Source organism: Ambystoma mexicanum, chromosome 11 (assembly GCF_040938575.1).
Source record: "Ambystoma mexicanum isolate Mex_15411 chromosome 11, UKY_AmexF1_1, whole genome shotgun sequence".
NCBI lineage: Eukaryota > Metazoa > Chordata > Amphibia > Caudata > Ambystomatidae > Ambystoma > Ambystoma mexicanum.
This window is the reverse complement of record NC_090934.1, coordinates 1298467724-1298494484: the sequence shown is the minus strand read 5'-3', so window position 1 is coordinate 1298494484 and position 26761 is coordinate 1298467724. Positions and strand designations below refer to the sequence as shown.

Below are 26761 nucleotides of genomic sequence, written 5' to 3'. Positions count from 1 at the left end.
GTGTCAGGAACTGGGTATTTAGGAAATGGATTTTAACTCTCAGTATGCTGCTCAATTGGTGACAAGTTCCATTCAGGCTGGCGTAATTGGATCAGATTTGGGTCCAGAGGCCTTTCATGCAATCAAAGATGAAAGGTTCAAAGAGAATGTTGCCCTATAAGACAGGTATCATTGGGTTAGAAGGGAAATGCAAGGATTCTCATCTATCCATTTAAGGTGTTGAGCACTTGCTGCGATAAAGGTCACTTGAGGCACTGAGCCAGTAATTCCCCAAACTAGGACTGGTGCAAATAACCTCATCTTTCATTTAACTTGGAGCGGGACCCAAAAGGCAATTTGGAATAGATTCTTCTAATGTCTGCAGTTTCAAGAAATGTATAGCAAATCACGGCCATGTCCATATCTTCCCAGATATCAAGTTCTGGTTGGTCAGCCAAGAGTTCCATAAAGATAACACATTTTGAAATCATGAAAGCACCAGAAGCCTCTGCCCTGTTCTGTAGCACTACCCCCACTGGGTGCAGGCTACACAATTATCTAAAAAGGAAGCCTTAAATAAAATCTATTTCATGTTCATTATTTTGGAACCACTTTCAAGTCCAATCTGGTACTTGTCTTTAAGCATGTGCATCACCTTCTCTATAGGCTGCCACTATTTATAGCATTTCTTTTGAAATAGAAACCTCCCAGTTCGGTCTCAACCAGGGGTATTCCCACATTTTATATTTGCACTCATTAAACTTCACTTTCTTTTGAATCAAGACAAAACTGCCACAAAACCCGTTTTTTGGCAACCTCGAGTATTTTGACACAAAAGAAGCTTCATCTAGGGCTTGGCATGTCTTCTGCAACACTTTCACTTTCCCGTGTATATCAGACCAACGCGTCCTCATCGCTCATTTTGAACTATTGATTCACTTTGGATAATACTTGGAACATTATGTGCCTGTTGATGTCTCATTTGAGCAATTCACTCAGTCAGCTGTTTGTGTTCAAGTTGAGCTTTTTTCCCTACCTTCTTGATTAAGGTCTTTGTTCCTCCCTACAGTTCAACCAGCTCTTCCAAGGGAGAATGGGGAACACTTTGGATAATTGATGTACGAAGTATTTGGGTCCTTCTCCACATGGGGGGGGGGGGGGGAAGAGAACATGGCTCTAGAACCAAAGCATCAGAGACACCTATGCAAGTTGGTTGAGCTGGGTCAGTATTTTGCATGCCAGCTGTAGGCCTATTCTGATGGTCTTGAACAAAGAAAATATAGCAAAAAGCAGCAGATCAGTGATGCAATCCATCAGGAAAAGAGCAAAGGGGATGAATGTCAAGCGCTACAACCAGCCTACCTCATTCAGAAAACTGACCACATGGTTGTCGACTTTCCCAAATTACAAAATGCAGCGGACTGCACAAATTGCCATCAGACAACTGCCCAGAAGACTCATTGAGGCTAGACCCCAACATAGATCACATACCAACCACGATTCCATCCAAGATGCTAATACCAGAAGTGCATAATATGGAAACAGAAGGTACCGGCTCTCAATTAGATGCAGCCAACACCAGAACAAATTAATATAACCTGCAGTACAAACCAGTTGCCCAGAAACACAGAACACCGGATTTGGGAGGAGCAAAGCAGTCATTCCAATCTCAAATGGTTTTGGATTACAGAAGAAAGCCAAGTGAATTGCAAACTGTGCACAATGACTTGCAACCATTTGACAAAATCAAGAAGGAAGTCCAAGTGCTATACATTGTAAATAAGGCAGAAAATACACAGGATACACCATCTGCCTACAATCGCATGCAGAATCCTAGTTTTAAGGTTCTCGACATTCATACTGCGTCTAACTGAAAGCTTGCACATATAACAAGAAACAAATATTGAAGGGGAATATCCTCTGGCACCCTTGTTCACTAGGAGGTGTCCCCCACTTCCTATAGAAAGTGGAAAGAAAAAAAAAAGGAATCTGCGGTGCAGGTTCCCATCCACCCAAGTGAAGGGAACTGGCGCTGCAGGGAGACAGGTCGGCAGCACACAGTGAATTATGCCACCAGAAGAAGTAAGGGGAAAGAGGGGGAGCAGGTTCACAGAGTGGCATTTTGCTGTGGGGCGATTTCACAAATGTTCAATTCGTAATTTTCAGTTTCGAAGTAATCAGACATCTGTTTTAAAACCCAAACTTTAGTCATTGGATGTGGGGAGGGGCATGCATTGGTTCACATTAATGTAGGCAGTGTTCTCATGCCAATTTGACATATGCTATGGGGGGTGGTGGGGGCGTACCCAAGAACACTAGCCGTCTAGTGTCTGCAGAGAAAATGCAAGTACTTGTTTGGTGAGAAACAGAAATTGCATCGGTCATGTTTCCTGGGAAGAGATTATAATGACATGCTACATACTGGTTCCCTGTCCAGTGACATGCTTCCAGTATTATGGGACAGGACGCAGGCATAACAAATTAAAACTGCTTTGCCGAAGGGGTACATCAAGAGGGAGGATCTGAAAAAGGGTAGCACATGTGCATAGCATACCATTAGGAGACCACCATTGCATGGGCAACCATCTTGTTGGTTTTACCCAACAGAACGAGAGTGCTATAGGAGGCAGTTTCTTGCTGGTTAAAAACTGACTACAGGCAATAGATAAAGTCAAAACTCATTTCACACTCAACCCTTGGCGTAGCTACCATAAATTGAAAGGTGAAACAAAAAAAACCACAAAGTTGAATTTTACATGCTTCCACCAAACTCCTATCCCAAGTTAAAGGTTTGTTGGAGTGATTAATTCAGCCTGCAAATGAACAGTTTGGACTTAATGGTCTGCCTGGTAACTAGGCACATCAGATAAAGCAGAGCTCTTGTGCGAGGGAAGTTTGTCTGACCCTGAAGACAGAAGATTATGTACCTCTCTACAGCCTTCAATTTAAAAACGTAACCCAAGTTACAGCCAAGAAGCACATCTGGACAATTAACTCGTCTGCCACAAGTGGCAAATTTTGCATGGTGCCCCCACTCTATAGAGTAAATCCACATTTGGTTTAAACACAGCATTAACTGCTTGCACCGATAGTCACAGGCGTTGGGGAGGCACCACTATACAGGAAAGGACTGTTCCACATCTAGCATGTACAAGATTGTGACTCCAACACTAGTTAACTCCAGGAGTTAATTATTGGCAGGTTATACGTCCACAGGCGTAGCAGGGTCAACATCGACCCCCAGCATGGCAATATTTGTATCAATATTCAGTACAGTGTACATGCCTTTCTGTATTTGTACCAACACGAGTGAGAAAATACTCGTTAATACTTGCTGAAAGTCTCAGGACACCATTGTCAGACGATCAGTAAGGCCAAATAGCCTGTACTATAGGATGATGCCGCCTCAAAGGGGGCTATAATCAAGTTGCAACAGATAGTGGCATGGGTGAGAAAATCGGAGACATACCAAGCTTGCAGACAAGACCTTCAAAGGAGGAGTAGGGCTGAGTGGTTAGAGACACTGGGGGTGGGGGGGGACCAGGACTACACCACCAGGTCAGTTGGGCCGAGGCTTGGAGAGGATCTTGGAGCCGTCAGGGAGGGGGGTCAAAGGTGACAGCTAGCATTGAACCATGTCTCTGAGAGCAAGGACAGAGACCAAAGTAAAGGAGGCATGTCAGAAGACAGACAGCAGATCGAGCGCTCAAATTGTTGCCGGTCGCCACCTTTGAAGGTTTTCCGAGGAGGGGTATATATAAAATTGTACACCAGTTGGGCAGTGCTGAAGGGGGTACAAAGAGGAAGGCGGAGTAGCAGGGGGATGGTAGGAAGTGGAGGCCTGGCAGGTGACGGTCAAAGAGAAAGAAATTGGTTTGAGGACCCTGGGCCATGACAGTGCCATTGTGATAGACATTAATGATGCACCTAGACACAGTACTTCCCATCTAGTGCCACCATTAATGGGTGAAGAAGCAAAAAGGGGAGATGGTAGATCAGGTGGAGGTCATAGGTCTGGAGAGGGGACAGAGAAAAGGTATCAGTGAAAGTCTGTCTGGAAGCCACACGCACCGACATAGGTGTCCAGCATAGATAGGCCAGGATTAGAGGACAATTTGTTCTTCCAGACTTGGTGGGCAGGGGTAGTATTAGAGCAACAGATGTAAAGTGCCACTGAGGTGGAGAAGAGGGATGGTGGCGAGGCTGCACAAGCATTCACCAGGCGGCTTAGCATCCAAGGGACACAGGCGGATGCCAATGAAAAAGCACACCTAAATTGACCACAAAGCACGAAGACGCAGCACAAAATGGTGGCTGTGCAGATTTAAAAAAAGCACCACTGAAAATCAATTTGCAGATACTAAAATTCAGCAGAAAATCGTATGGGTGGAAGCACAGTAAGCAAAACAATGCATGTAGTGGAGAATTACAATGGGAAGGCTAGAGTAGTCCAAGGCTTTCTAGAGCAGTACACAAAGAATCTTTCTTTGTAGCTAAAAACCATTGACATTTCAAAAGGGGACATAAATTGTTCAGCCAGTTTAATATCCTAGTCGGTTTAGGCGAGAACATTATTTTCAAATGCTTTAATGGGGTGTGGCCTGAGCCCATGGAGTGAGGTTGTGCTGAGACCGATCTCCCGTCAAGATCCTTACACAGATCCCGCTTCGTAGTGGTTTGATGTAGACTGATGACCTGAGAACATGTATAGGTGTGGGAAGCATTCCTCCAGCTAATGTGCTGCTGGGTGAAAGCAAACCCCTGGATGATAGGGGGGGGGGGGACAACCAAATTGTGCAGAGGCAGACAGGCACACGTGGCACCATGCGCGGCTCGGAGGGTAAGTGCAGCGAGGAGCTGTGATGGAGTTGCGAGGGTCTCAAGGCAGTTCAGCTGAAGGTACCCGCGATGTAGAGGAAATGTCCCAGCTGTGCGCAGGAGCACTCGCTGGAAAATAGGCGGACAGGGAAACTGAAGCCTAGCAAGCGGCCCCTCAGAGCTGGGTCAGACCACACGCGATAATGCGAAGTGCCGAGCGGACCACCCAGTACTCCAGTGCAGATCCGATGGAGTTGTAGCAGGGAGCTAACAGAACGGTCCTGCTAGTACATGGAAGCTGCTCTACAGCGACATACACGTTCGAAAGCCCCAAGACCCTGGTGTGTACACTGTAAATCTTGCCGGTGTGATTGTGATCGCACGTGCCCCAAGGAGCACAAAACCTGAACACGATGCAAGGAGAGCGCCAAGAGGAGCGGCGAGCAGGGGATGCTCCGAGACAACAAGGTAGGCTAATAAGTTGCCAACCTCCCAGCACCTGCATCACAGAATTACTATGGGGCTATAGCGGTACTGCTTCTTGAGCGCAGTGCAATATTCACAAGGAACAAAAGGTGAAGACCCAAGGATATGGGGGCACAACAAAGAGCTAGCAGCCATACAGTGAGATAATCCTAACATGGAGCAGTGCCAAGGGTGGCGACCATCTGCAGAGACACCCACGTGGGCTACGCCAGTAAACCAACACGCTGCGCTGCCTAAAGGGAGGGAGACTGGGACAAGAAGTCACAGTAGTCTCCATACCACTGTGGAAACAGAATATCACAATCAAGCACCAAGTGCTGCGGTTGCTGGGGGAGGCACTGGCGCTGGGCACAGTGCAAATGAGTCACTGCCCTGGGAAGGCGGCCTAATTAAGCAGAAAACGAAGTAAGGCACACACCAGTGGACGGCTGAACTCACCCACCAGGATACAGAACATTGCTGTGCAGAAGTGCACCACAAGAAGCCACCCAGTGAGGCAACCACAGGGACTGATAGCGGTGCAGTCACACAATTACCACTGGGGCAAAGGTTGGTGGGTCCCACGCTGTAACAGCCCACCCATTAAAGGCAAGTCAATTGGACTGCACCCCGATACCCACCTGCTCATAAGTCACTGTGGCACGAGGGGTAGGTGAAACTGGTAGGCACAGGTGTGCTGCCTGGAAATACTCTGGGGCCGAGGGAGGAGGCGTTGCAGTGACAGTATACGCAGCCCCCTGGTAGCTTTTTGACAAAGAATGACCACACTATATACTGAAGCCACCCCACGTAACAGGACCACAGAGTGAAGCAGAACGGCCTTGGGATAAGGGACAGACAACTGTTAGTTCATAGACGGACCGGCGATCTCCTGGTGGGTGGACCAGACAAATAGCATTGTCTGGGGAGAACTGTCTGGGGAGAACTGGTGGAACAAACCAACAAGCACGTAGCCTGAAAGTCCTGCTGGCGAGACACTGATGAACTCTGCCCGTGCACAAATCGGTGACCATGCAGAGGCAGACTGGCTGCCAGACAAACAGCAGCCAACAAACCGCCCCAGCCATCAGCAATCAGAAATGCCCTCAACTAAAGGTAAAAAGGACCCTTCAATCATCGACTCCTTCAACGCAGCCAAATCCCAGGGGAAGCCACAGTAATGCAGAGGCACAAAAATCTGATTCAGAAGCGGGAACAAAGGAACCAGGTGCTCGAAGCAATTGCAGCTTTGAGATCTTACCTAGACACAAAAATTGAAGGAGGTCAAAGTTGACATGCAGCTGATGTGGCAGGATATCCGCAATATCACAGAGAGTCACGACCATATAGATCGATGGAAACCACCACGGACCTCGAAAAGAAACTATCATGATTAAGGGGAAAAAAAAATGCAGCTCTAGACGCCCAGGCAGAAGATGCTGAGGGGCACGCCCGGCGAAACAATGTGCGCCTGCTAGGAATTCGAGGGAATGAAGGTCCGAATCCTGCGGATTTTGTGGAAAACCTAATATTACAGGAAGTTGGGGCGTGTAATCTCACAGGTCTTTGGTGAGGGCCCATAGATCCTTGCAAAACCGTCACCGGATCGCACCCCACCCCATGAGAGCAAAAATTCGGAACTTCGGGACAGGGAGGCCATCCTTAAATACTTGAGAAGGTTGCGGGGCATACAACGTGATAACTCCAATATAGCTATATACCCAGACTACACCCACAGTGTGAGGCATCATGGGGACAGATAAGGTTAAGGCTGTCCAAATTGAAAAAGTTGGGAGTGTGCTGGTCGTGGGGCAAAGGGAAGGTACAGAGTGGAGACACAACATTGTCATAACTGCTGATATTCATGGTACTGACACGGAATGTTCGGGGACTGGGCACATTTGTGCAGGAACCGGATAAAGTCCATCAATAGGAAGGAAGTGTCTATTGCACTCCTGCAAGAGACCCACAACGCAAAACACCATTGGGGAGGACAGTGCTATGGAGCTGCTTATTCCACATATGCCCGTGGGGTCCTCACATGGATAAGTGCTACGGTCCCCTTTAAGCTATTGGGGAGGGAGGTGGATCCAGATACCTAATCCTAAGGGGCTGCATAGAGCAGGTTGATAATGCATTTCCACTCTACTTTCTCCCCCCCCCCCAACCATGGGATCCCTGTGCACCCCAATACTCTGTGCCACGATAGCCCCATACCAGGAATGGGTTCTCATCTGGTGCGGTGACTGTGCGGGACTGGGAGTTGGATAGATCTAGTCTACCAGCTGCCCGAAGCGAGGCTGCTACAGGGGCACTGAATGCGCTACTTGGGGCCCTGGATCTGATGGTTGTGGGGAGGGCACTACATCCGACTGATCTTCTCAGCACACCACCTGCACACCAGGATTATTTGTTGCCAGGGCTCACCTGGTACAGATGGAATTGGCAAAATGCATGGGCAGGTCAATCTCGGACCCCTCACCATTACTGCTGACCTGGAGGATCAGAGGCCCCAGGCCCACTATACCATTGTGGCACATGCTACAGATGCTAGATCAGGCTTTCAAAGAAGAACTACGGTGCAAGTTTAAAGAATACATGCAGAGGAATGTGGGCAGCGTTGAGCACTGGGGCACGGTCTGGGAGGCAATGAAAGTGATGGTGCAGGGGGGGAGGTTATCGCTAGTGTTGGAGGCATCAGGAAAACACAGACTGGAGTTAGAAAGGTAGGAGGCTGAACAGAGGGAATCATGCACACAAGGTACTCAACTAGCAAAAATGAGGTAGCTGCCAGGATGCTTGGGGGGGGGGGGGTGGGGATGCTGTCAAAGTTCCACTACTCAGTCAAAAGCACTCAGTCAGGGATGAAACAGGTACTGCACACAAATCGCAACAAGCGATCAAGGATACGTTCAGGGAATTTTAGGTGCCTCAAGGGGACATACTGGAAGAAATTGGTCTGCCTAAGCTGGGGTCAACACAACATGAGGCATTAGAGAAGATTAACAGCTGAAAACATAACTGAAGCAATAAGATTGGTTGCCGCGATTGACTCCCACCTGAGTTCTACAAGACATGAGTCAGTACTGACTCCAGTGCTACTTGAAGTGTTCAGGGAGGCATACGAGAAAGGGGTGTTGCCAGCAACCATGAGGGAGACCCTAGTGATCCCGATACCCAAACCAGGGAAGCCAACTGACGTGGGACTCGAACCGCCCACTGGCAATGTTAAATTATGATAAGATCCTAACCAGGGTACTAGTCAAGCGAATGAGCAGGGTCATAGGGGACCTGATCCGAGACCAGAATGGTTTTGTTCTGGGTCGTAGCACTGCGGTAAACCTGTGCAGACTACAGAACGTGATAGGGCAGACGGCAGACTCCCAGGAGCAGTACGCCAAACTCTCTGTAGATGCCATAAAAGCGTTTGATTCAATATATTGGGAATGGCTTGTGGAAACATTGAGAGAATTCGGGTTTGGGGAACAATTCATCAAGTGGGTGCAGATACTATACTTGGCGCCGGTAGAAAGGGTTACATTTTGGGAGGTGGTGTCATCAGTTTGGGACATAGAGGGGCACCAGAGAGGGCTGCCCATTGTCCCCCAATGTTATATGTGCCAGGGCCGATAGCAAATCTCTCTCCGAAAACCGTACCTGGACGCAGGAATGAGGAGGGGGGGGTAGTAGGACATCGGCTCTCTCTATGCAGATGTGCTATTGTATTTTAGGGATCCACAACGAAATGACCCAGTGGTTGTGGATATATTGGACAACTACGCTAAGGTCAGCAAAACGAAATCTTGCATATTCCTGATGACAGGTTTGAGGGGGGAAACGAAACAAGTGAACTACCAGAGGTTGCCTCCGGTGGGAGCTGGAATCATTCAAGTACCTGGGGTTAAATATATGGCACACACCGGAACAGATGCATGAGAACAACATGGTAGCAGTGGTGAAAGGCCTGAGGAAATCAAGAAATTTTGGTCCAGGTTGCTGCCATCCCTAATGGGCAGGGTGGCCATCACCAACATGATCATTCTACTGCGGTTCCTATATTACTTTACGTACACTGCTACGTCAAGGTGTCCTTTTCCACCTACTGGAAATGCTGTTGCAATTTCCTGTGGGAAGCGGCCCGCTATAAAATGTCACTTGCCACCGTTTACCTTACAGAGAAGGAGGGGTGCAATTGCCAGACCTAGAAAAGTACTACTTGGCGGCCCAACTCAGCCATAAAGTCATATGGTTGGCGGACGAGGCCACATCTGAAACCGCGTTACGACAATTGGTAGCCCCTGCAAGACAAAGTAATACTGTGGGTGCCAATCAGTTGCTTGGGAAGTACACCCATGGTGGTGACATTGGGGAGGAAGATGAGGCAGGGGCGTGGCATTATTGAAACTCGGGCACCCCTACTCACCTGAGGCACCGATGCAGCCAACGCCTGCAAAGATGGGACATACCTGGCAATGGTGAGACAATGGGAAAGGTTGGGAATATACACCTGGGGAGATCTGTACAAGGAAGGGTTATTCAAGGTGTTTGAATCCCTACAAGCGAAGGAATAGGTGCCTGGCGGGCAATTCCTCTGGAATCAAAGGACTCTGAGGGTGGCCAAAGTAAAATGGGATGGATGGCCTGAAGAGCCGTCACTGAACCCCGTGTTGACCCTAATGTATAGTCTGAACGATGGTCGAGGCCGTTGTCCATACATAGCTTACTGATAAATAAACCCAAAGAGCGTGGGCACTGAAAGAGCTATGGGAATTTGGGTACAGACATAACAGAAGGAATGGGAACGGATATTGGTATACTCCAGGGAAGTATCGAGAAACTCTTGCTTCAGATTGATACAGCTAAATGTATTATACTGCACATACATGACACCACACAGGGTAGCTGCATTCAACAAAAATGCACAGCCACTATGCCTATGGTGCGGGATGGGAGATGCGGATCTGATGCATAGGTTTTGGGTGCAGAGATACTGGGTACTAATTGAACAGTCCTGCAGAGAAGCTGGAGTAGTGAGATACGAAGGGTCTCCGAAAGAATGCTTGCTAGGGTCCTATGCCAGTCAGCAAATATAAGCATGTGGTCAAGTTCATGGCATGTATACTGGCCAAAAGATCCATTGCTATGGCCTGGAAATCTGCTGGGGGCCTGCAATATACACAATGGCACAGGGAATTTGAAAGGTGGGTAGAAGCAGAAACTAGTGTATGGATGGAAGGGGCAAGTAGATCGGGATCAGATGGGAGCGATAGATGTGCGACCTGGAAGGTGCTGGTCTGGGACATGTTGCACCCATCCGATGACAAACCCCTTTGAGGGCAATTGATCTTTCTGTACTATACTGGACCATGATTTAACAATTCGGGATAAAACCTGGCCAGATTGGCCACTGCTATTGGGCGGAAGAAAGTGTATGCCCATGATGGGACCCTGATGACAGTACATGCACACCAAGACTGGAAAACACATAATGCCTGGCAAGTGAAGAAAGTTGTCGTTTAGTTTGTTTCTTTTGTTACTACCAGAACGCTGCCAAGTATAAGAAGTTTCCATTTGATGTGAAACATTTGATAAATGCATGGTTGTACTTATAAATGCCAATAAAAACATTTAAAAATAAATTTAAATTATGGGGCAAGAAATTAAACATGTGGAACAGGGAAAGGAAAAAAAATCATGGGTAAGCAAGGTAGGTTTAGATTTGTATGCGAGAGGTTTAGTGAAATTGGAGTTAAAGGGTTCGACACAAGGTAATTGACCAATGTTAATCTTGTGCAGTGAGTGGACTTCAATGGACAAGGTAAAATTACAGCTATAGAGAAGAGAAGGCTGTGCTAAAACATTTGACAAGATCACATACATTGCTACATTGAAGATTTAATCTTGCATAGATGCCCATTGTAGCTTGGTCTAAAGATTATATGATCACCATTAATTCCATACATTGTCTTCCCACAGCCACAATTTGTTTTCCAATGTACATGTTACGTTTAGACATCAAGCATTATAAAACACACATGGCCTGCAACTCTGCTATATTTAAACAAAAAAACAAAAACCCACACATTGGATGGAAAAATCTTTATTTTAGAAAAAACACAAGACAATATATTTAAGAACTGATGCAGCACTGAAGAATCCATTCCGACCATCGTAACAGCCCTCACAATCACTATTAAATGTGAACAAATTCAGTTCTTGCCAGTGGATCCAAAGCCCCCTGTACCACGATCAGTGTCATCCAACACCTATAAACAAAAAGAGAGCAACTTTAAAGTGAAAGCTGAATACAACCAGATGTGGGCAAAGATAAAAGCCATTTTGAGGGTCATTTGTGAGAAAGTTCACTAGCATTTAAAACGACTAATTTACCATAGAAGGTCTTGTTAGTTAAGATCATCTGGTGCTATGTGTAGATTAATCCTTGTAAACTAGAACAAAAGTCACTACACAGGAGTGACAGGCATTTGTTTTACAACCTCAAAATGCAGAGTGACCATTAGACTCCGTTAATATACTCACTACAGCTCCCCATCTAAGCCACTTTGAGACGTATTGCAGTGGACTAAAATTTGTAGGCGTTTATGCTCACAGCGGCACCTACGTTTTGCAGCAGATACTCAAAGGTCAGAGTGCAAAACTCATAGCTTAGACATGCGATTGTTTGCCTAGATTTAAAGTTGGGCAAAACGAAAACTATCAACCACCAGGCCTGGACAGGAAATTAAGCACTGCATCAGAGGGAGATGGGTGAAAGATTCATGTTTTAGACTAAATCGCACATGCAATAAATACATTGGCAAGTGATATTGTCTTTTGTAATCCTCCATTGACACACAAAACAAGCACTTTAGTCTACATCAAGCTGAAACCCACCAAGACAGAATGGATCCTAATCGGGCCACCAAAATAACTTGCTGGGTGACAAACATGGAAGGATTCACCAGCTGTCAAACTGGCAAATATCTGGGGTTTCCTGGACAGTAGCATTTTCCTCAAAAAGCACATAGCCACAGAATTCACAAACTGCATGGCTACAGATCTCAACTACAAAAACCAAACCCTCCACCCACTCAGGTCTTCTGCATGGTGGACCAGGCCCTCAATCGCAAACTTGGGAAGGTTTCCATCCATACAGCTGGCCCAAGGCAATCTGCCTCGTTTCAGGTGCCCACAAATTCGACCGTATCCCTTCAATATTTTGAAGCTTAACTGACTCCCCCTACCCTGAAGGATGATATTGCAAAACTGCATGCATTACCTACAAAGCAGTCTTGAATAGAACATGTTTGAAGACTAAACTACACCTCTTGGGGCTCTCAACTCGCATAGCAAAACTATCAAAAAGGTTAAAGGCTAAACTATAAAGAGAAGACTTGCAAGCAGTTCCACCATACGCCGACCAGTTAGAAAATCTGGCAGGGCCTCGAAATGCCCCCACCATAAATTTCTGCATAACACTAAACGTGGCACTCAATCTCTGCCACCAACAGTACTGCGCTACTGTAAAATCCAAAGCCCAATGCTAGCAACCTCCCGTTGTAAAGTGCTTCATTGCTCTTCGCTAGATTTGCAGTTTAAGCAATACAATGGTGGATGGAAAATGCTTCAATTTTAAATTGTGGTAGGATGGGGAAAAGCAGTGGTACCCTACTAGGCCAAATATCAGGTTAGGTAACAAGGGTCCCTACCACGTTGTGAGGGGCAATCTAGATCACAAAAAACGGGGGACAGTGTGCCCGCTTGAAGGAAAAAATTATAAGAGGATGAATATATTTGTGGCCAAAGCCTACCCAGTGACAGAAAGAAAAAACAGGATATGTATCAAATTAAACAGAAGGGAGAAGCAACATAGGCTTTCTGCTTTTATCAAGGCACTTTTCAATAAAGACAGACAAAAAAAGGAAAGACTTAGCAGTAGTAGTACACTCTTCCTATAAGCTGGTCTGTTATAGTTCAAACCAAATACATTTCCACAAAAACAATGACATGTACATTGCAACAGCTTCCTTAGTTTATTGTATTTATTCATTGTTCATTTATAACATGCTTAATATCAGCAAGTGGTTTCCAAGTGTGGCTCAGGATTCAAACCCATGTTGCGTTGGCTCATCCTCCACCCCCCTCAAGACAAATGCGTTGCCCCCGAGCTATCCTCCCCTCCCCCCCGCCCCACCATCTTGCTTAAAATCCCACATTTCACTGCCTTTACTTTATCTGTATTCATTAGCAAAGGCAGATGTCTACATAAGCGCAGGGCTTTTATTGAATCAAGGAACTTGCAGTGTTTGGAGGCATACAATCACAACTGCAGGGTGAGTCTAGAATCTTGACCACCATAAGCGTTAGGACATGCCAAAACCTTCCCAGCAATAGGTAAACTTGTACTGCTTTTATGCCCACCGGTGGTAGCAGTTGATAGTATTGCGTTCAATATGCAATTAAAACAAGCAAATAAAAAGTTTACATTATTGCTACAAATCGCTAGCACCAACAGTTCCAAATAGAAACATTTCAATACACATTGTATAATATAACCAATGCAGAACCACCCCCTTCTTATGGGCAATTTTCCTATTAAAAGGTTGAAAATGAGCTACAGCGTGGTTCATTTGCTGGAGTTGTCAATGCAAACACTACATTTTAGACCTGCAAGCAAAGATGGGGACAAATACGGCACTTAAGACATTAAAGTTAAGTACTCACACTTTGTTCCTCCAAATTTGGATAAAATATTCGTTCACAAATTAGCTGTGCAACTCGATCACCCTTTTTCACTGCAAAAACAAAACAGAAAAACACCCATTTTGCAACCAATCCAAAAAAACAGCACAAATATTGAGCAACGTTGTATAGTTGCCTGGTTGGTCACTGCGTGGCATTGTGTATTTAACCTGCCAACACTCTGCGGCAGTCGGCACTGTGGCCAAGTGGGGCTTACTACACTGTGCCCTTTGTTTCCTGGCACCCCATGGCATTTCCAAGATGGCCACCGCCTTCCTACCATACTGAGAAGGCCCCCGCCTCCCCTCACATGCATTGGCTGCTACTCATTTGGCTCATCAGGGAACTGGCAGGCTCTAACTGTCCCATCTGCAAAAGCCTGCATCCAAGGCCCTGTCTGTTCCGGTCAGTGATTGGCCGGGCTTTTGGGCCCTACTACAACTACAGCCAAAGAAGTTGGATACTCAACCCACGCACATCTGGACTGTGACATCCCCTCTTGCCATCAAGTGTACTGACTGTTGCTGGTGGCTGCCTTGTCTCTACTTGACTCACAACCTCTGCCTCGCCACTCATTCACATTGCAGATGTCCCCTGTACTACGGTGAAACTTCACTATTGCTTTCAATCCCCGATCTACATTTCCACTGACCCAATCTCTGTACTGCAATTCCTGTGGTCATCCTGCATTGTAGGTGTCTGTTAGGGTAAAAATCGAATTTAGATGCGCCTTCAACACCCACTTGGGCAATTGTGGATCAGGTTCAGAACTGTGCATTGCAAACCACCCCACCACACCCTCTCGCTTTCTCCGCCTCTCACTCGCAGGTGGCACCCTCATCTCCCCAATCTACTCCAACTGCTACACCATCACCTATCCTTCCTCACAAAATGGAGAAAGAATTTAAAAAAACATCCTTGCCTCCCAATTGCAGAAACCCATGTCAGTGCATCCTCAAGAGAAATCTTCACCGACATACTCTTCTCTGTCCCATCTCCAGACCTGTGGACCTCTCACCTCACTGCCACTCTCCCACATCCATTAATAGCGGCACCAAGTGGGAAGTCGTCCTTGCAGACTTCCCCATCTCGCTGCTGCATCAATGTCTATCTCACAGGAACTAGTTCAAGGCCCTCAGGCTAACTGCCTTCTCTTTGACCGGATCCTGCCTTCTCACCAATGTCCTTCCTTTGCCTGACACCCCCCCCCCCCCCTTTCTACCCCACTCTGCTCCACCACTTCTGACGGAAGCCCCGACACTCCGCCTTCAAAAGGCAGCGAGTCTCCACCTGGCAACCCTCAACTCGCACTCAGCCATCAAACAATCTGCTGACATCTGCCTTCTCCTTGAAGACACCGACTTGGACATACTTGCACTCACTGAAACTTGGTTCAATGCCAGCTCAGTTACTTCCTTTGACTCGCTCCTACCCAACTGCTTTAAGATCAACTCAAAGCCTCATCTTCCATCCTACCCACGTAGCCATATTCGTCCTTTGAGAGCCTAGTTTGAAAATTGGTCATCTCCCCTTCCTCCACCATTCCCATGCACTTCTCTGTTCCTGAGTGGGCAGACTTCTGTTCCTGCCTTCTCTCTACCACCTCCAACCTGCTACTACTAGGTGACTTCAACATCCACCTAGACTCCCCTTGCACAGCAACCACCCTCTTCACTGACCTCTGCTCCTCCATATCCATCTCCATTCTTACCTCTGGCTCAACCCTTTCTGCTAGATGCCATCATCCACTCCAACCTCACTCTACTCCCCTGGTCACCTCTCTCCTGGTCTGACCACTCTCTCCTCACCTGGGTCCCGATGGCCCTGTGACATCTCCTCAAAGCTCTGCCAAATGTTCACAAACATCCATCCAATGAAAGTGTCAGCTGCTGCCTTTTCTTCCACAGTTAGTCACCCTTGCCCAACCAACACAGACCAACACTGATTCTACCCTCAGCAACCTCCATCGGTCCATTACCAACACCCTTGCCCCAGTCACAAGGATCCACCTGGAACCTGCCTCCTAGAGTAACACCTGGAACGACTCCCAACTTCCAGAAAGAAAGTGCTGGGCTGCTGAATGAAGGGACCTCAGGCTCACCCTCTGGAAATCTGGCCTGCCACCTGATCCAGAGACACTACAGACCCCATCCGTGCCAAAAAAGGCAGACATTCAGGCAAGAGCGTCCAATGCATCCAAAAACACGGCTGAACTCTGTAGGGCACTTGCCAAAACATTGCAGTATCTTTGGCCCCTACTCCTTCCCAGGCCCTTTGCAATACACTCTTCTCTGACAACAGCCTTGTCACACACTCCTCCAACCCCAAACTCCCCACCTCAACCACTCACCCTCCTTCTCACCTGAAGAAGTCACCAGAGTTGTTAACTCCATGAAGGTCTCTTCCAACAGGTTGCCCCATGCTCTTCCAGGCCCATCATGGCTAACAACGCCTCTCGCCCTTGCTGATCTCTGCAACCACTCCTTTGCTACTGGTTCTTTCCATCCTCCCTCAAGCACTCCCTTGTGCAGCCACTTCTTAAAAACCCTCGCAAGACACAGTCCTGCCAAGCCAACTACTGCCCCATCGCCATCACCGCCATCCTGGGGAAAATGCTTGAGAAGTTGTCACCCCAACTCATACCGAACTTGGTGGTCTACATGATGACCAATCTGGATTCAGAGCACCCAGAAGCACAGAAACTGCTCTTCTAGACATCTGAGAACTGCTTGCATCCCTTGATTCCAACTCCCATGCCGTCATCCTCCTTGATCTCTTCTGCATTTCACACAGTCAGCCATTACATCCTCAAAAAGGCTCCACGATACCCTTGGTATCTCAAAGCGGGCACTGGACTGGCATTCCTCCTTCATAAGTGACCATTCCTCCAAAATCATTCTGGGCCCTTTCCCCATCACTGTAGCGTCCCCAGGTTTCCATTACACCCTGGCTCACCTTTCTCTGCTGGCGCACCTCCTCCTCCCCCAACTTCCAGTGCTACACGGATGACAACTCTTCTTCAAACTTTTCACTGACACCATTGCACCTTCCTTCATCCCCCAGAATGCCATCCAGGCCTGGTACACTGCCAATTACCTCTGCCTCAATGCCAGAACAGATGCTCCCTATTGGGTCCCCTGCACCCTACTTCTTCCCTTCACTCTGGCCATACTTCATGGGCTTGCCCCCTCTGAAGCCAGGAATCTTTCTTCGACCCCTCCCCTTCCTTCAGTCAGAACATTTTTAAGAAGTCCCACTTTCAGCTCTACCATCTCAAAGGAACTCGCACCTCAATTTTACCCGTGCTCTGGTTCTCTCCAGGATAGACTATTGCAACATCCTGCTCAAGCTTCCGTCATTCACCCTGCGACCCCTACAGCTAACAGAATAGGGCAGCAAGACTTATCCTTGGCCTCAACCCAGGGACCACATCTCAGTGTTCACTGGCTCCTGATCTCAGCACAGATTAAATTCAAATCCCCTTATATCATTCACAGGGCTACCTGGGGCCGGGGACCACTCATCTTCAATGCTTCCAGACCAAATACTCTTCTTCTAGACTCCTGCATTCCTATGGCACCAACTCCCTGTGTGCAAAGCGGTTTGCTAAACAGAGCTGGTGGTTGATCAATTTCCTTGCCGGGCGAATCCATCTGCGTCTTGATCAGTTCCGAAAGTAGCCTCAAGACTATTCTCTTTACCTCTTCCCCGTTAATTGTACCATAACGTGACTCATGCTCAGGGCCCTCATTTATCCTTGGGGCCCCGACACCCCCCACCATCTCTCATCCCAGCACACTGTCTTTACTGCACTTGCTTAGGCTCACCCTCCCCACGGGAGGTTACACTTACATTTCCTCTTCTTAGCACTTCACCCTGAGCAGCACAGCACCTAGGCCTAACCTCTCCCTGCCCTCCTCTGCACTTGCACGTTCTGAACACTCACAAGTCACAGTAGGTTTGTTTGCCGCCCCCCCCCTTCTCCCTTTTAGTCTCAATTTGTCTGTACTATTAAGTCAGTTATTTTGTTCTAATTCATGGTCTACTTTCTCCTGTCCACACCCCGTTGCCATGTGGGCGCTAGTTTTGCCAATTGTATAAGCACCTAACAAGTGACAATTAAATCTTGGGAGGCAGCGTGAACACAAAGGGAGTTCAGATTTTTGATTTTAACTTCACCTACACCAAAGTACTCCAAAGACTTGCTGCAAAACTGTACCAACTGGAAAATTAATGTGGAAACCCCTTTTTACAACACTTAAGTAGGCTAAACAGGCTCGAAAACTAAAGTTCACTATGCTGGGGCAGGCTACTGTAGCATAAATAACCTAGAGATGCAAGGTTTACTCGAATGTGGTCTTCTAGAACCCCACTTAGGGTGTGATTTTTTCTGATGTTGAAAAAGCAGGGAGCAATATTAATGACAAACTCCCAGAGGATAATGTAGAACCAAAGTATTACTGTATTTTATAAAAGATGCAATAAAAGCATACCTTCAAAGGTTTCCTTTCCAAAGTTAAAAAGCACTACGCCAACGTTTCCTCGGTAGTCCTCATCAATCACACCAGCTGTCAAAAGAGGATTTACAACCTTTTAGACGTTTAAAATCTTACGAAGCCAACCAAAAAGGTTGCTAGATATTTTAAGCTTCATTCACCTATATAGGAGGGCACATGTATAATATATGCTTTTTAACATCCCAGACACAAATTTGCCCATTAATGGTTGGTCTATGGAAGTGACAATTCGCACAGTAAAATAAACATTAGCTTTTCTATGGTGAAAAATAGTTGCTGCAGTGATGACTATTCTGAGACATAGTACCTTTTCCAGTATACTTCTGGGTATCCAGGACATATCGGTCTACACCCTTCTGCATGGCTACAGTCCTAATTTAGTTCAAGGCACCACACAAGCGATGGAGCCCTGCCCCCACCAGGAGCTAACTCAACATTTGAAGAACAAATCTGCCCACTATAAAACCAGTGTGTACACCATCTTGAGCACACTTGAAATTGCACTGCTATACAGCAGTTAAGAGCCTTCTCGTGAAAGGCTAGGTCTGGAAAATAAGTTGCTTCACTTCCTAAAAGTATTTGGCAACACAACAGTTGTAAGGGACAGCAACCAAGTGAGCAAAAACGGGACTTATATGCACAATTAGTAAAGGTATTGGGACACCAAGGCAGTTACTCATTATTTGGCATTCTGATAAATTGCGAGTCACATGCCTGTCCAAAATACGCGTTTGCTTTTCTCCAAGTCATCCGATTGGGGTGTCCAACTTGCTCAAGTACCTATAGCAGCAATTACAAATGAGAACTGCTAGCTAGGCTCTGCATGACACTGTCTTCAAGTCATCCAAGAGTAAATGGCTGTTTGCATCATGGAGCCAAGCAGGCACTAGAAGAACCAGTTCAACAGATTTGGAAACTGGGGGAATATTGGCTTCAGGCTCCATTGGCACTGCCTGCATCTCGGTTATCACAATCGACCTTGTCTGAAAAAAACCTAATGACTTTGCTTTCAAAGCCACATGCAATAAAAGTGCCAGTGGTGGCAACTACCAACCCATAAAATATAAAAATTACCTTCATGGTGATTGTCCGATTAGTTCAGGTTCTCCCTCCTGCAGAAATGGGTGGGAAAGCAGGCGGGCTGGAAAAAGCTGGCTGCCAAAGTTAGTGTCACTTTAAGAAAAGTGACAGCGTAGGGCCTACATCATGCATGCGTCCATCCGCGCGCAGGGCCCACACCTTATCCCTACGTCAATGACAATCCAACCCAGTTCCTGTGGTTCCACCAATGGTGGTAGAAGTATATGCTTACTATAGGAGATGGCTGGGTGGGTTAAGCAGGGAGAGCCTGGACTAAGAACCTGAATTACCATGAAGGTCATTTATTTCTTGTTCGCCCTGGCTCTCCCTCCTTCAACTGGTTAGGACCAGACTAAAAAGCCTTAGAATAAGGGTGGAGGAGACAGCATGTACGGAATTCAAGTTGAGGCGCACCTCTTGCCTGAATTTTGCATAATGTCTAGAAAATGTATCCATAGCACAGTGCTTGCAAAAAGCAAGAGGGGTAGCCCAGGTAGGTGCGCTAATCGAGCAGGTCTAGTAAAGGCTACGGATGCTGCCTTGTGGCATGAGCCCGAAGTCTCTGCTGAGTCACAAGCCCTTTCATATCATAAGCCTTGGAAAAACAGGCGACAACCCATCTGGCGACAGAAGCTTTAGCTGCTTTATAGTGAGGAGATGGACCACTAAGTGATTAAAAGCTGGTCTGCTTTCCTAAACAGTTTGGTCCTCTCTAGCTATTTTAGAGTTTGTACAACGTCTAGATTATGTAATGCATCCTCAGCTGCGGAAGCATGCAGCCTAGGAAGACAACAGGAAGAAATTTCTTGATGCAAATGAAAAACATTTTTTAAACGGAAACCACATTTAGTAGAAAGAAGGGGACCGTACAAAAAGACCATGTTCCTTTGAGGAGCGCTTTCAGTTCTCAAATCCTTCTAGCCGAAGTAATGGCTACTAAAAATGCATTTTTCCAGGTTGGAAGTTAATTTGCATGATGCCATAGGCTTGAATGCTTTTTGCACTGAGCTGACAAAAATAAGAGATCCCATTGAGGTGGAGGTTCACAAATAGTGGGGATGTAAATGTAGAAGACCCTCAAAAGTGCCTACGAATGGCTTTGTTTGAAAGAGAAAAACTTGTTTAGGTACGCTCCAATAGCCGATTAGTGTCTTCAAGTGTTGACTGACACCTGTGGAAACTAGATGAGACATGACATCAATAGAAGCCTCTAGAGAGTCAGGATCATGGTCTAACGCCCAGTGACAGAACTGTAAACATCTGCTACGATATTGCTTAATAGAAGCTTTCCAGGAAGCAGACATGGTTTGATTGTCCGACAATTTAAGTGGGAGGCTGGTTTTTCAGGAACCAAGCCTTAAAGTTCAGCAATTGAGGAGAGTGATGAAGAACCTGTGCTTTGCTGCATCAACAGATGGGCGAACCAATTTGGAAGTCCTCACAAACACCAGGAGTTTAGTTTATTTTTTGATAATGCGCTCCAAACCCAAGGGTAGCCGGGCGCAGCAGTTGCAATACAGAGGATACATTAACATATGTACAATACACAGGAGATACAGTATGTGAGTCTCATTGGTCAGGAATCAGATCAAACAGATAATCAAGTGTCAGAATCAAGGTACGCCGTGAGAAGATTGAGATCAGTAGGTTAATTGTCGTTAGTCCAAAGCCAACTTTTCACCTTACATCTGAATCTAGAGTAGGGGAGATTGGTTCTCAATTCTGTAGGGAGTGCGTTCCAGGCACAGGCAGCTCTAACAGGGAAGCTTGCTCCACCTGCTTTGGTTAGTCTAAATCTGGGAGTTTCAAGTAAGGAGTGATTAGATGCTCTGGTGTGGCGATTAGAGGATTTTCTGGTCAGTCTAGCTGAAATGTATGGGGGCGCAGTATTTAGTCCTTTATGTGCGAGAGATAGCGTTTTAAGGAGAACTCGGTCACTGATTTTTAACCAATGATTGTCTTTCCTGATGTTGGATATGTGTGCTCTATGGGGGTATTTCCAGGGCTGCTCTAAGAGCATTATTCTGCAATATTTTTAGTTTATTTGTGACAGTTTTGTTAGCACCCACATATAGGGCGTTGCAATAATCTGGTTTGGACATTACTAGGGCATTGGCCAGTGTGATACAATTGGTTTTAGACAAGTAAGGTCTGCAAGCCCTAATTAATTTGCAAGTATAGGCTGTGGAGGAAGCCAGGGAGATGACTTGTTTTTTGAGAGACAAGGTGGAATCGAGGTAGAAACCTAGTGTTTTTACCTCAGTAGCCACTTTAATTATATTGCCATCTATATTGAAGGCGCAGTAGTTAGGGATGAGTTTTTTGAGGTTGGAGTCGGAACCCAGGATCAGTATCTCCGTTTTATCGTTGTTCAGACAGAGGCCGTGAGAGGCCATCCATGTCTGAATGATGAGGTAAATCTTGTTAACTAAAGCTGTGCCTTCGACAAAGTTGCCAGATAGAGGTATGAGGATCTTTGTATCGTCCGCATAGTTGGTGTAGGTTATCACCAGTCTGTCAAGTTTGTCAAAGAGTGGCTTAGTGAGGATATTGTACATTGTGGGGGAGACACATGAACCTTGTGGGGCACCACAGGTGAGCTGAGGCTAATGGGGAGAACACTCATCGTGCGGTTGTCAAGGAAGGATTGTACCCAGGCTATAGCTTTACTTGAAAAATGGGCAGCAGACTCTAAGTGGTTGCATAACACTGCGCAGTCCACTAGGTCGGAGGTCTCGAAACCAAATCTGGAGAGGCCAGAATGTAGCTTTAAGAATCACTGTTAAGATTGTGACATTTTGAATTTGAGCAATGTTTTGTGCATCAATGTGGAAAGTGCTAGGTTCAACCAATCCAGGTTTAGAGCATCTCCCAGAGACTGAACACCCTAACCGTGCCTTGATGCAAACTGGGGAGTGTTGTGCTGGTTGGCAAAGAGGTCCATGGTGACTCAGGTTCCTTGTCCAGGCTCTACCTCCTTCACAACTTGTTGTGAACGCTTGCATATACAGGCGGGGCAGAAAAGCAGGCTGAAAAATGTAACTGCCACTAAGTTTTAGAAGGGGGGGGGCGCTATGTCACGCGTGTGTGCATCTACGCACCGGGCCCACACCTTACCCTCACGTCACCAACAGTCCACACCTAGTTCCTGTGGTTCCGCCGAGGCAGTAGAATTTAAGTAAATGCGTACTGTAGGGAATGGCTTGGTGGGTGTTGTGAAGGAGGGAGTGCCTGGACTAAGAACCTGAATCACCATGAAGGTAATTTTTCATCTCTCTGTCCTTCCCAACTGGTTGGGAACAGACTTAAAAGCAAGAATTGAGGACACAGCATGTACAGGATTCAGGCAAACAAGTAGCAGAGAACCTCTTGGCCAAATTTTGCATGGTTTCTGGACGATGTGTCCATAGCATAGTGCTTGCAAAAGGCAAGTGGTGTAGCCCAAAGTCTCTGCAGAGTCAGAAGCCCTTTCAAGTAGTAATCCTTGGAGATACAGGAGACAACCCATTTGGCAATAGATGCCTTTGCTGCTTTATTGCCAGGAGAAGGGCCACTGTAGTAACAAAGCTGATCTGCTTTTCTAAACCGTTTGGTCCTTTCAAGGTAGAAAAGTTCTTACTACATCTAGATTATACAATTTCTCTTCCGCCACAGACGCGTGCGGTCTAGGAAGACATATTTCCTGGTTTAAGTGGAAATCTGTTTAAGTGAAAATCAGAAACCACCAGGCAGAAAGGAGGACCGTACATAAGACAACTGTCTTTATGAAACACAATATAAGGTTCCTTTGAGGAAAGTGCCTGGCGCACACCAATCTTCTAGCCAAAGCAGTGCTCCATTTAAAATTTGGAGGTGGGAGTATTTTACTCCCCATTTATAAACTTGAGTAAAAATGACTTTTCTCCTTTGCAAGAGAGTAAAATGTATGACATACAGCTGACCTGTGAGCATAAACTATGGAAATTACTATGCAGCCGCTTTCTGCATTGGACAGAATACACCTTTCATTATTTTGCCAAGGTCTGGCCATTTGATCTCTCCTATACATTTTTAAATGTTGAAATCACAAAAACTTAGCCACTTGCATCGTAAAGCAAACATGAATTGTATTGTGTGTTTTGAGGTTCGATAGCAGAATTGTCCTTTGACGTTTAATGAAAGTCCTCATTTCCGGGAGCTATTACTACCAAATGGTATGCCAATGTTATCATACAACAGTGCAGAGAGGCAAGGACTCCCATGCTGAATTCTATATTTAATCTTGTGGTCAAATGGTAATTCATATAGTGCTTTTGGCAAAGCACTGTACATAGAACATACTTCTCACCAAACCAAAGTCTGTACTCCCTTCATCGACCTCGAAAGGATGAAAGGTTGGGTTGGACTTGCCGGGATTCGAACCTGCAACCTACAGATCACACACAGATTGCAACATGTGCTCAACTGGCTGAGCTATCTTACTGGCTAAGATCCTTCAAAGGTCGGTAAACTGAGTACTGACTGAGGTATAATTATTACAGTATCTAGATGTTGGAAGCATTCATGAAGTGTTACATAAAGTTAAATACCTATATGGATTATCACAGGGACATGGATTATCACAGGGACAGGTGTTGCTGAGTTTCTATTTCAATTACCAATGCAATTGTCATTTGTTTGTTTTTGAACAGTGCTTGCATTTCCTGGAGAGTCAGGCTTTGGATGTTCTAATTGTAGTAAGATTTGAGAGGCTAGAACACCTGTGATTGTCATTACACCAATCACTCACCCTTCCCCAAAGACTCTGCCGCCACTGACCATTTATAGTAATTTACCCCATTGACTGCAAAGTTGAATGGATGTTAACTAGATTGTGCTAATTCATTTTCCACACTGTTTTTATAATTCATTATAAGTGTAAAACTGATGTGCCTCCGCATGATTATGCAAACAGCACCGGAACAAAATACAAGTGTGCAATAATGGTTTGCTTTCACTGGAAACAAAAGCATAATTGTTACAAAATATTAATTTTCAATTGCAACTTAGTTTACCATCTTATTAATTATACAATCCCGAAATTCTAGGAAAATACGCACATTGCTTCTGAAGTTGAATGGAAAGAAACCATTCCTTTTATCAGTGTGCAGTTTCTTTTTTTGAAAGGCTTCAGAAAAACACTTTAAGAGGCGGCTTGCAATTAACATCCATGTAGATAACCATCAAAAGAAGCCTTCTGGTTTGTCAAGTAACCCGACCTTTGCACTACCCTCAGCTCTAAACCTGTGTGTAAATGTGTTAGGGAGAATTCTCTGTTTAGGCTGAATTTCCTAACCTAGTGAGTCCCCCAGCAGCTTTGCTGGATTTCGGGAGTTTGTTTTTTCCATCCTGCCAAGAGTGAGACTCTTTTTTTTCCCCACTCTTGGACATGTATGTGTGTAATTCCTTGAAATGTCAATGTGTTCTATGGGCTATGGGGTCTTCTACTCCATAGGGCCTCATATGTTTTGCTATGTTTGTTACACTGCACCCTACGTGCCGTAGCACCGGGGTGTCCTAGCGGGCCCCTACCATAGACTCCATACCCGGGGACTGACTACTGTCTCCCCGGGCATGTAAAGTCACCATTGGCTTTACTAGACCTAAATTTACTAACAGAACTAGTACCAACCATCTTATTGTGGACGTACTAGTAGGGGTAATTCGATTACTCCTGGATCTGTTACTCGAGGGGGCACTGTCCCGTCCCCCTTCGCCGAGTTTTGGCTGGTGGCAGTGGAAACTACTTGTTATGTTCAACCCCGAACATAACCCTATGGGACTCGTCCCATTGTTGAAGATTGATACTTTTCCTCGTTAATCTCTAACGTACCTCCGGTCTACTTATCTTAAATAACTTTATCAGATGGTATTTTCTGCCAGAACTCGGTTTTTAAAATGGCGTCTGTTCGTTTCTGACTCCTAAACCAAAGGTCGAGCCCTTTGTTCCACTTTTGGCGGGCTCTGTACAGAGACCCTCCAAAGTGGTGCCATTCTGTCTGGGTTACCACAGGGGTGTGGGGGGGGGGGGGGGGGTTTAGGCACCCTGGACCGAGTTGCCTTGCAACTCTGGTCACACTCTGGAGTGATTGGCCCAGGTGGTGAGCCTTCCCACTCACCACTTAGCATGTGTTGATTGACAGCTAGGCTGAATGAATGGGGGTTTTCTGCATAAAAGCAGTGCTTTTGGGACTGGATCTTCAGAAGTCGCCACAGGACCTAAGAATCCGACGAGGGTAACGCTGAGCCGACCTGCACGACGACACCTCCAGTGGAGCCCTGCAGAACCGACTCACCACTTCCCGACGACAGAGGAGATCTCCCTGCCGGAGAGTCTCTTCCCCTGACTGGTGGGAACAACCAGTCCCCTTTGCTTTTTATTCGCCCCAGGACGCAGTGGTCGAATTGCCCATGCAGAGCACCTCGGCAACTGGATAGCCACTACCCCTGTACCGCGACCAAAAGGTGGTGCCTTGTGACGGAGCACTCCGCAGCTGGTCTCTTCCCTGGTGGTGCACCGGACTTCACTTTTCTTCGACGACAAGATCCTCTCTACTCTTGGCAAAGACCCGACGTGCATCCACCACCAGGAACAACTGCCCCCGCCGGAGCTGCCCTCCACAACAAGGTACCGTGTCCGCCTGGCTTCCCTTTCAATCGGTTCGAGTGAGGTGTCTTAATCCTCTCCGTTGGGTCGCCTCCAAGCTTTTCTCATTCATTGTTCTGAACTGGTTCAATCTGCCGATAACAATTTGCTACAAGGACTTGAATGCATCTCCACTAGATACTCTTTGGGACATCGCGCCTTGCCTCTCTCCGAGTGGGCCTAGCCTCTGAACTTTACGATCTATTGTGATTCTTGCCTTGCATTTTATCCGCGTAGGATTGAACTGTGTTGATTTCGTACTCTGCCTATCTTTTTCTCTCCCGTCCTAACTAATATTAGAGTGTCATCTAGGTTGAGGTATACACCTCTGTCTGAAAATAAGTGGTACCTGTAGAACCTAGACTTGTTGAAATATTGCAAGGGGGATTGATCGTTTCTTCTTCGTAGAGTAATTGTGTTTGATTTGTTTGCCGTGAATTTGCCATAGTGTTTTCCATAGATGTTTCACTATAAATAAATGCCTTAAGATCTTTAC

General features: G+C 46.3%; 1 protein-coding gene across 1 annotated transcript in view; it reads right to left on the bottom strand.

The window, feature by feature from the left end:
* Positions 1-11346: 11346 nt before the first annotated feature.
* Positions 11347-26761, bottom strand: part of DUT (deoxyuridine triphosphatase) — a 49214-nt gene continuing 33799 nt past the window's right edge. Inside the window, exons 4-6 of the mRNA XM_069624793.1 lie at positions 18498-18572; positions 13987-14057; positions 11347-11528 (exon numbers count right to left, since the gene is read on the bottom strand). Of these exons, the coding sequence (XP_069480894.1) occupies positions 11472-11528; positions 13987-14057; positions 18498-18572 (203 nt within the window). The 3' untranslated portion in view covers positions 11347-11471. The remainder of the gene's footprint in view (positions 11529-13986; positions 14058-18497; positions 18573-26761) is intronic.